The sequence below is a fragment of the Eubalaena glacialis genome, chromosome 14, assembly GCF_028564815.1.
Source record: "Eubalaena glacialis isolate mEubGla1 chromosome 14, mEubGla1.1.hap2.+ XY, whole genome shotgun sequence".
Taxonomy (NCBI): Eukaryota; Metazoa; Chordata; class Mammalia; order Artiodactyla; family Balaenidae; genus Eubalaena; species Eubalaena glacialis.
The window spans coordinates 87630161-87641024 of record NC_083729.1 but is presented as its reverse complement, the minus strand read 5'-3'; the positions used below and the strand labels follow the sequence as shown (position 1 = coordinate 87641024).

General features: G+C 42.8%; 1 protein-coding gene across 1 annotated transcript in view; it reads left to right on the top strand.

The window, feature by feature from the left end:
- Positions 1-1821: 1821 nt before the first annotated feature.
- LONRF2 (LON peptidase N-terminal domain and ring finger 2) overlaps positions 1822-10864 on the top strand; it is a 34328-nt gene continuing 25285 nt past the window's right edge. The window contains exon 1 of the mRNA XM_061210702.1: positions 1822-2596. Within this exon, the coding sequence (XP_061066685.1) occupies positions 1921-2596 (676 nt within the window). The 5' untranslated portion in view covers positions 1822-1920. The remainder of the gene's footprint in view (positions 2597-10864) is intronic.

Genomic DNA, 10864 nt, shown 5'->3' with positions numbered 1-10864 from the left:
CAGCGTCTCCTTTCTGTTCTCTTGCTAGAAATTTGTCTAAAAGAACAAATAAGATCCGAGATCATAAGGTTTCATAGTCCTTAGTGTAGAGTCTGTTGCAACAATTTTAACTACTCAAAAGCTGCCCTCCACCCCCCGGCAGCTTCCCGGTTGTTGGTGGTGAATTTGTTGGATAAGCAACCTTCAAATCCAAGTGAATTGTTACTACATAAAGAGAGTAGATGAAAACCCAAAGAGTGATGAAAAAGAGAGTTTGGACCCATTCAGTAATGAGGAACAGGTCAAAACCTAGTTTGACTACAACCGTTATCAGTCAGAATAGAAAGCTGAGGAGAAAAATCATTCATGGAAAGGTGGGAGGTGGCAGATGGAGGGGGTGGCAGGGGGATTTGCTCTGCATGTTTCTTTATCATGGGACCAGGAGGCTGGCCAAAGTTGTCTCCGTTTCCGTTTTACGAACTCATCTAAAATTTTCTCACCTCACTTAATGAGGCATTTCCCTTCTTCCAAGCCAGATTTGATGGGAGTATTTTACATTTTCTTTAGCCAGTTTTAGATGTAGAAAAACTTCACAAATTTAGAATGAAGACATTTCGACTTGAAATAATGAACAGTACAGATTTTGGAATACTATAATGCATTTTATTGCATTCACATACATAGCATGAAACAGATGGCAGAGCACTAGGGAGAGAAGAGCAGGTTATGTGTAGTTTTTAACTCCCTCCTTCCAGCAACTTCTCTCTGTAGTACTGCACGGTAGGAGACAGTTTTAGAAATTCTCTCTCTACTTTCCTATCAAGGACACAATACAATTTTCCATGTCTCAAATCCTTTCCAGTACTTAGTCTGGTATTTCCTCACATGCTCTGTTAGAGTTGTGTCTAAATTAGAGCTCTAAAATGTCTCTAACATCTAGAGTTCCGTTAAGAGAAGCTTACTGATAATGAGATCCAATCAGCGCCCACTTCAGGCTTCCTGGTCATTTAACACAATTTCCTTAAGTCAAAGCTAGGGTTACAGTGATGTGCTGGATAACGTTCCCTCAGTTCTCTCTGTCTCTTTCTCTTTCTCCAGTTATATTAAAAAATAATTGACATACATCATTATATAGGTTTAAGGCATACAGCATGATGGTTTGATTTACATATATTGTTGAAATGTTTACAATAGGTTCAGCTACCATCCATCTTTTCATATAGATGCAAGAAAGAAAGGAAAAAAAGAAAAAACAAATTTTCTCCTTGGATGAGAACTCTTAGGATTTGCTCTCTTAACAACTTTCCCGTATATGGTACAGCAGTGTTAGCTATAGTCATCATGCTGCACCTTACATCCCTGGCACTTATTTATCGGTTCTCTTTTTAACCACAACCGCAGGTGGGCTTGGCCAGGCCTTGGAACCAGGCTGGCACTCGGTGCGGGGAGAAGGGGGCACGGCGGGCCGAAGACAGCTGCTCCAGGCGCGGGAGCGGCAGCGGACGGCCGAGGAGCTGCGCGGGACGAGGGCGCGTGGAGACGAGCGCGCAAGCAGACGCCCGCGCGGGGCCGCCCGGGGCGAGCAGGGAGAGGGTTTGCAGAGACGCCGAACGGGCAGAGGTCCCCGCCTTCCCGCCTGCGGCCCAGCTGCCTAAGCCAGGGGAGCGAGGAGGGCGTTCCCCGCGGGCCGGGGCTCGGCCGCGCCCACCGTGCCCGCCCCGCCCCCGGCCGCCCACGCCCGCCCACGCCGCGTGGGAGACGCGGCCCCACCCTGCGCCCGCCCCCGGCGGCGGTCGCGCGGCCCGCCGCGCACCGCCCACCCACACACGCGCGTGGCTCTCGGCGAAAGCGGCGGCCGCGCTGCAGCCGCCGGGCCCGGGGAGCGAGCATCCTCCCTTCTCCGTTCTTCCCTCCGGCCCTAGTCGCCGCAGCCCCGCGGTGATGAGCCCCGAGCCGGTCCCGCCGCCGCCCCCCTGTCGCGGCTGCGACTGCGAGGAGCCGCTCGCCCAGCGGGTGGAGAAGGGCGACGAGGCCTTCCGCGCGGGCGAGTACGAGACGGCGGCCGAGCTCTTCCGCTCCGCGCTGGCCGGCCTGGCGCGGCCCGACCGCGGCCTGTGCCTGCGGCTGGGGGACGCGCTGGCCCGCGCCGGCCGCCTCCCCGAGGCCCTGGGCGCGTTTCGCGGCGCCGCGCGGCTCGGGGCGCTGCGGCCCGACGAGCTGGAGGAGCTGGCGAGCGGCCTGGCGTGTGTCCCGGGCCCGCGCGAGCGGCGGCCGCCGGTGGGGAAGCCGGGCTGCGCCCCCGGGGAGGCGCCGAGCGGGGAGCCGTCGGCCTCGGTGCCCGCGGCGCCTCGGGACCTGCTGGACTGCCCGCGCTGCCAGCGGCTGCTGCACAAGCCGGTGACGCTGCCGTGCGGGCTCACGGTGTGCAGGCGCTGCGCTGAGCCGGGGCCGGACCGGCCGCCGGCGCGCCGCGTCAACGTGGTGCTGAGCGGCCTACTGGAGAAGTGCTTCCCGGCCGAGTGCCGGGCGCGCAGGCTGGCGGGCCAGGTGCGGAGCCTGCAGCGCCAGCAGCAGCCCGAGGCCGCGCTGCTCAGGTGCCACCAGGCCCTGGACCTCGGTAAGCGGGCGCGGGGCCTGGGCCGCCTACACGCTCGCCTGTTGAGGGGCAGGGCAGGGCCGGGACGGGAGAGCTGGGTTCGGCCGGCGGGGCTCTTTTGCTGTCTGGAGGCGGTGAGGCGAAGAGTAGGGGCCAGTTGCACCTGCGGGCTGTCTTTTCCAGGACCTCCGTGGCCTTCCTGAGCCGCCCTGTGAGGCCAGGACTGCTTTTCACCCTATCTCAGCCGTATAGGAGTAGGAGGAGGACCAAGGGTTTTCATTCGTCTTGCAGGGAAATGCAAATAGCTAACCCCCTCGTGTGTTACAAGAAGGTAACACTCCCGGGCTATCACAAGAAGATAGCCTTGTGATGGGGCAGGGTTCGCTTTGGGGATTCAGCTGGTGCATCCAGGAAGGATGCTCTTACACTCCACTGTTTAGCTCTGACCTCCCTTCTCTCTCAAAGGCCATTAGATGTTGTAATGGTGTGATTAGCTTTTTAGATGGTTGTATACTAACTAGTAGTCTGGTTTATTTTATGTTATCTTTTAAACTAGAGTCTGTGACCAGCACCAGCCGCTTCCCGCCCAACCACCACCTGTTAAGAATATATAATTTAAAGGAAGCCCAAACTTCGGTCCTGGTCGTTGCGTTTGACTCTGAATGAGTATGCTGTATTGACAGTTGTTTGGGGTGGAGAATGTGTGGATGGAGGGTGATTTGTTTTCTGCATTCGCTGGTTTTGAAACAGGGTTGTGTGTGCATGACTTAAATCTCCAGTCAAGAAGACTTGGTTTAATGTTTTGTTACTAAGAGTCTTCTTGTATGCTCTAGTCGTTATGCATTTTATTGTAAACTAGGGTTAAGGTTTTCTCTTTTAGAAGGCACACCTGTATCCAAATTGGGAGATTCTCTGCTGGAATAGAACAGTTAAATTGCTTTATGTAACAAATAATTGGTACCATATTTGAAACAACATATCCGTACTTTAACAGGCTGTGTAGTTTTTAGTTTTCAATTATTTATGTATCAGTATATATGGTGTAGAGCCACACTATTCAGTAGAAATATTGCGTAAGCCACATATGTAACTTTACGTTTTCTGTTAACCCATTTAAAAAAGGTGAAAAGTAGCAGGTGAAATTCATTTTAAAAATATTTTTAACCCTATACCTTCAAAATGTTATTTCAACATATCTTTAATGTAAAAAAATCCAGATTTTACTTTCTCAGTAAATCTTAGAAATTCATTGTGTATTTTACATTTGCTGCCCACCCCGATTTGGATACTAAATTTTCATCAGAAATACTTCCTCTATGTTTAGATTTCTTAAAATTTAGAGTTGAAAAAGTGGATTCTCATGTTGGTGTCGTTCCAAATTAACTTAAAAGTTATCCTCTAACTGAAGAGTATCCGTTTTTAAAAATTCTATTAATTAAAATAAAAAATAACTCAGTTCCTTTGTTGCACTAGACCTCTCTCTTGTTTTCACTAGCCACATGTGTCCAACGGCTACTGTTGTAGACAGCACAAGTACAGAACCTTAAAAAACAATTGCTGGAAATGTAACAGATCACAATACCAACTCTTGGAGAAGATTTAGAAAATGAGAACTATTGTATGCTGCTGATGGGTCTGCATAGTTATACCCCTGGTACGTTGTTTGGCAGTATCTGAAAATGTTAATTATGACCTTTGGCCAAGCAGCTTCAGTGAGGTACAAGCATATGTGCACTGAAAAAATGTATACAAGGGTGTACAAGAGCGTATATACATCATTAGAGATAGCCCTAAAGTGGAACTCAAATGTCCAAAAAGAACAGGATGAATAAGTAAATATATTATGATGTCTTTATGGAATACTACATAGAAAGAAAATAAGCCAACTTCAGTTACATACCACAGTGTGGATGAATCACATACATAATGTTAAGTGAAAACCAGACTCAAAAGCATTTTTAATACATTATATTTATCTGTAAGTCCAAACAGGCAAAATTACTGTGGCATGTTAGAAGCAAGTAAGGGCAGTGATTACCTTGGGGAAGAAAAAGGGGAATGTTATTGTGAGTGAGTGTGGGAGGGACCTGAGTGGTAGTGGTAATGTTCTGTTCCTTGACCTAGACGATGGATGCACAGGTGTGTTCACTTTGTGACAATTCATTGTATTTTCCATTTATAAGACCTCAATTTAAAAGTTTTAAAAACATGGATTATTGCAGTCAATTCATCATGAGAACTTCATTCAGTATATTCAGTATCCATTTTCCACTCAACGATTGGAAAAGAAAGCCAAGTTTCCCTAGTTTAAAAATTTATAGAAAAAATTTAACTTAGTAATAAATTAGCTCCCAAGAGAGGTTTTGTTATAGTAAAAAGGTTACAAATACTTGGATTTGGAAATGCCTGTGTTTAGACCCAGGCTGACACTTAGTTCTTTTGTGACCCTAGCCAAGGGTGGTAATCATTAATGCTGTTCCCCAAATATTTGTATCTTTATACCCTCTCCAAACAAGTACGATTGCATTCCTTGCCTGCTTGTGGTTGGGTAGAGCCATGTGACTAATTTTGGCCAATAAGTTGCGAGTGGAATTCAAAATAACTGTATGTTAAAACAGAAATAAACATGTGAAAAGATAACTCAATAGATAACTGTCTATTAAAAAGAACCAAATGGGTATTCTAGACCTGGAAAATACGGTGTCTGAAGTTGAGAATTAGACGGATTCGAAAACAGGCTGGACACATCAGAAATCAGGATGGGAACACTCAGGAACAAGTCAATAGACAATATCCAAGCTGAATCACAGAGGAAAAAAACAGAGCATAAGAGAAATGGGGGACACAGAGAAAAGTTCTAAAATCTGTGGAATACGAGCTCCCAAAGAGGAGAGAGGGAGAAGGGGCAAGTGAAATATTTGAAGGAAAAATGGCTGAGAATTTTCTAGATCTGATGGGAAACTTTAAGTCACTGAACCAAGAGGCTCAGTAAGCCCAACAGGATAAACACAAGCATTCACTTCACACAACAAACAAAACGTATCTAAGTATATTACAGTCCAGTTACTGAAAATCAAACATAAAGAGACGTTTAAAAGCACTTAGAGAAGGCAGGATATGTTTCCTTCACAGGAGCCAGAATAAGACTGATAGCTGACTTTTCAACAAAATTATTAAAACTAGAAGATAATGGAGTAACACCTTGAAAGTGATGAAAGGGGGGGGAAAAAACCCTACCTGGCATTCTTTACCCAGATGAAAAATATCTGTCAGAAATGAAGGCAAAATTAAGATGCTTTAATCCAGGTAAATAATAGGAAGGATTTTTATTGCCATCACAGTTGCATGGAGTACTGAGGGGAATTCTTCAGGTTAAAGGAAAATGATGAGGATGGTAGCATGGAACTAAAGGAAGGAATGAAGATCACTAGACAGAGTAAATACATGAATAAATATAAGAGAATATTGATTATTTCAAACTCCCTCTCCTCGGGACTTCCTGTTCTCTGACACATAACAATATTGAAATTAGGCCAATTAAGAACCCTAAAATGGCCTCTAAGTGTTCAAGTGAAAGGAAGAGTCATGCATCTCACTTTAAATCAGAAGCTAGAAATATTTAAGCTTAATGAGGAAAGCATGTTGAAAGCTGAGACAGGCCAAAAGCTTGGCCTCTTGTGCCAAACACCTAGCCAAGGTGTGACTGCAAAGGAAAAGTTCTTGAAGGATATTAAAAGAGCTACTTCAGTGAACCCATGAATGGTAAAAAAGCGAAACAGCCTTATTGCTGATATGCAGAGCGTTATAGTGGTCTGGATAGAACAAACCAGCCACAACGTTGCCTAAAGCCAAAGCCTAATCCAGAGCAAGGCCCTGACTCTCTTTAATTCTATGAAGACTGAGAGAGGTAAGGAAGCTGCAGAAGAAAACTCTGAAGCTAGCAGAGTTTGGTTCATGAGGTTTAAGGAAAGAAGCTGTCTCCATAACATGAAAGTGCAAGGTGAAGTGTTGATGTAGAAGCTGCAGCAAGTTATCCAGAAGGTCTAGCCAAGATCATTAGTGAAGGTGGCTACACTAAACAACAGATTTTCAATGTAGACGAAGTACCCTTCTATTAGAAGGAGATGCCATTTAGGACTTTCACAGCTAGAGAGGAGAAGTCAATTCCTGTCTTCAAAGCTTTAAAGGACTGGCTGCCTCTCTTGTTAAGGGCTAATGCAGCTGGTGATTTTAAGTTGAATCCAGTGCTCCTTTACCATTCTGAAAATCCTAGGGCCCTTAAGAATTATGCTACATTTACTCCGCCTGTGGTCTATAAGTGAAACAACAAACTCTGGATGACAGCACATCTGTTTACAACATGGTTTACTGAATATTTTAAGCCCACTGTGGGTACCTACTGCTCAGAAAAAAGATTCCTTTCAAAATATTACTGCTCATTGACAATGCACCTGGTCACCCAAGAGCTCTGATGGAGATGTACAAAGAGATTAATGTTGTTTTCATGCCAGCTAACACAATACCCATTCTGCAGCCCAAGGATCAAGGAGTAATTTCAACTTTCAAGTCTTACTATTTAAGAAATACATTTCGTGAAGCTATAGCTGCCAGATAAAGTGACTCCTCTGATGGATCTGGGCAAAAGAAATTGAAAATCTTCTGGAAAGGACTCACGATTCTAGGTGCTGTTAAGAACATTCGCAATTCATGAGAAGAGGTACAAATGTCAACATTCACAGGAGTTTGGAAGAAGTTGACTCCAACCCTCATGGATGACTTTGAGGGGTTCAAGACTTCATGGAGGAAGTAACTGCAGGTGTGGAGACAGCAAGAGAACTAGAATTAGAAGTGGAACCAGAAGATGTGACTGAATTGCTGCCATCTCAGGATAAAACTAGTAGATGAGTTGCTTTTGCTTTTTAAGGATGAGCAAAGAAGGTGATTTCTTGATATGGAATCTACTCCTGGTGAAGATGCTGTGAAGATTGTTGATAACAAAGGACTTAGACTATTATGTAAACTTAGTTTATGAAGCAGCAACAGGGTTTGAGAAGATTGATGCCAATTTTGAAAGACATTCTGCTGTGGGTAAAATGCTGTCAAACAGCTCTGCATGCTACCAAGAAATTGTTTATGAAAGGAGGAGTCAATCATTGTGGCATACTTCACTGTTGTTTTATTTTAAGAAATTGCCACGGACACCCCAACTTTCAGCAGCCACCACCCTCATCAGCCAGCAGCCGTCAATATCAAGGCAAGACCCTCCACCAGCAAAAAGATGATGACTTGCTTAAGGCTCAGATGATGGTTAGCATTTTTTTAACAGTAAAGTATTTTTAAATTAAGGTATACACATTTTTTTTTAGATATACTGCTATTGCACACTTGATAGACTATAATATAGTGTAAACAAAACTCTTATGTGCTCTGGAAACCAAAAAAATATGTGACTTGCTTTATTGTGATGGTCTGGAACTGAACCCACAATCTCACTGATGTATGCCTGTATGAAAAACTATGGGATGTCATTGCAACAATGCTTAGAGGGAAATTTATTGCTTTAAATGTCTCTACTACAAAAAGAAAGTTGAAAATCAGTGATCTCCAGGCTTCTATTTCAAGATACTAGAGGAAGAAAAGCAAATCGAATCCCAAGGAAGTAGAAAGGAGGAAATAAAGGTGAGAGCAAACGTCAGTTGTAAGAAAGGAAAAATACAGTCCAATATTTCTTATGAGCATTGGTACAAAAATCCTAAACAAAATATTAGCAAATTGAATCTAGTGATAGACTTAAAGAACAATACATCATGATCAAGCAGAATGTTACTTTGTTTATTCATTGTAAATCAACCACATGTACAGAATAAAGGAGAAAAGTCATATGATCTATGTTAAAATCAGGAAACTAGGAATAAAAGGCAACATTATTAATATGTTAAAGAATATCTATAGAAACCATCCTAATTAAATACTGAATGTTTCCCCATTCGCTAGGTGACAGGGTTGTTCACTGTCATCACTGCCACTCAACATTGTACTAAAGAGTCTAGCGAGTGTAATGAGGAGAAAATAAAAGCATCAAAACTGGAAAAATAAAAGTTGTTATTTGTAGATCATGTGTGGGAGTACATAGAGACTCCAGAATAATATTTGGACTATTATAAATTATAAGTGAATTATCAAGAGTGTTGAATATTGGGCCAAGATAGAAAGACCAATGATAATTATAAATACCTAGTAAAGAACAAGTAGAAAACAGAATTTGAAAACAACCCATTTATTGAACAAAAATTTCTTGGAATAAATCCTGAAATATCTGAAGGATGTTCACAACCTCTACACTGAAAATACAAAACATTTCTGGGAGAAATTAAAGTGGACTTAAATAAATGGAAAGATTTTATTTTCATGACTTGCAAGTCTCGGTATCAATAAGATGTCTGTTCTCCACAGATTGAACTGTAGACTCAATGCAATTTCAAAGTCTCAGCCAATGGTTTTGGTGGAAATTAATGAATGACCAAGGCAGTACTGAAGAAAAATAACAGAGCTGGAGAGTTTATAAAGTATCAAGACTTACCATAATGTTGCAGTGATTAAGAGTTGTATTGGCCCAAGGATAGACACACAGAAACTGACACTTGATTTACTACAAAGATGCCAGTGGAATTCACTGGGGAAAAAAGTATTTTAAATAGTCTGAGTCAGTTGCTTATTCATATGGAAAAAAAATGAACCTGGACACTTATCTCACCTCATACATTGAAATTACAATTAGATTTCTAAAAGAAATCATAGGGGAATATGAACTTGGGACAGGCAGTTATTTCTTAAATAAGACACTAAAAGGATGATAAAAGAAAAAATAAATTTGATTTGATTAAAATGAAGAACTGGGCTTCCCTGGTGGCGCAGTGGTTGAGAATCTGCCTGCCAATGCAGGGGACACGGGTTCGAGCCCTGGTCTGGGAAGATCCCACATGCCGCGGAGCAACTAGGCCCGTGAACCACAATTACTGAGCCTGCGCGTCTGGAGCCTGTGCTCCGCAACAAGAGAGGCCGCGATAATGAGAGGCCCGCGCACCGCGATGAAGAGTGGCCCCCGCTCGCCGCAACTAGAGAAAGCCCTCGCACAGAAACGAAGACCCAACACAGCCAAAAATAAATAAATAAAACCCAAAAGTAAAAAAAAAAAACAAAAACAAAAACAAAAAAAAAGTAAAAAAAAGAACTTTTTGTTCCTTAGAGACCCCCTAAAAGAGTGAAAAGGTGGTGTGTATATGTAATATATGTCTTACTGAGAATGCAAATCCAGAATATTGAAAGAATGCCAATGGTTCAAAAACAAAGTCTGTCCAAATAATAGGCAAAGACTTCAACAGATGCTTTATAAAAGTGGATCTCAAAAGGGCAATAAACATATGAAAGGGTGCCCAACCTAATGAGTGATCAAATGCAAATTGAAACTAAAATAAGATCTTACTACATACCCGCCAGAATGGTTAAAATGAAAGTTTAACCATTTACATGGTTAAACATTTACATAGTTTGGGCAAGTATTTGAAGGAATTGGAACTCTTATGTTGCTGGTGGAAATGTCACTTGGTAGAAGTTAAATATGTTTGGGAGTATATACAACCTCTGACACAGTGTTGCCACTTCTGAGTATATAACGAATAGAAATGAATGTCATGTCCACCAGAAGACATGCAAGAATGTGTCAGCTTTATTTATATGTGCGAGAAACATTTGAGAAACAGCCCTCCAGTAGAGTAAGTAAATCAATTCAGAGTATTTTGTGTAAAATGCACAAAATAATATTACACAAAAGTTTATTTTTTAAAAAGACCACTGAGACCTACAACAATATGGATGAATCTCACAGAATGATACTGAGTGAAAGATACAAGGGTCCATTCCATTTATATAACTCCGTGTATAAGAAGTTCAAAAATAGGCTAAAGTAATCTGTAGTGATAGACATCAGACTGGTGGTGACCCTTTGGAGAGGTGTCCTAACTGGGAAAGTGCCCAAGGGAACCTTCGTGGATCCTGGAAATGACCATGGTGGTGATTACATGGGTGTAACATATGTAAAGTTCAAGATGTACACTCAAGATTTATGGACTTGACTTTGTAAGTCCTACATTAGTTTGAACAAATAACCTATGAGGAGATTGCTATTCATTCCTTCTATTCATTGGGAACACTACCTAGTTGTCATTGCTTTGTGTCACTTCATTCTACCCTTTTAAAGTAGCACTTGTATAGGTCTCTACTTCTCTCCAC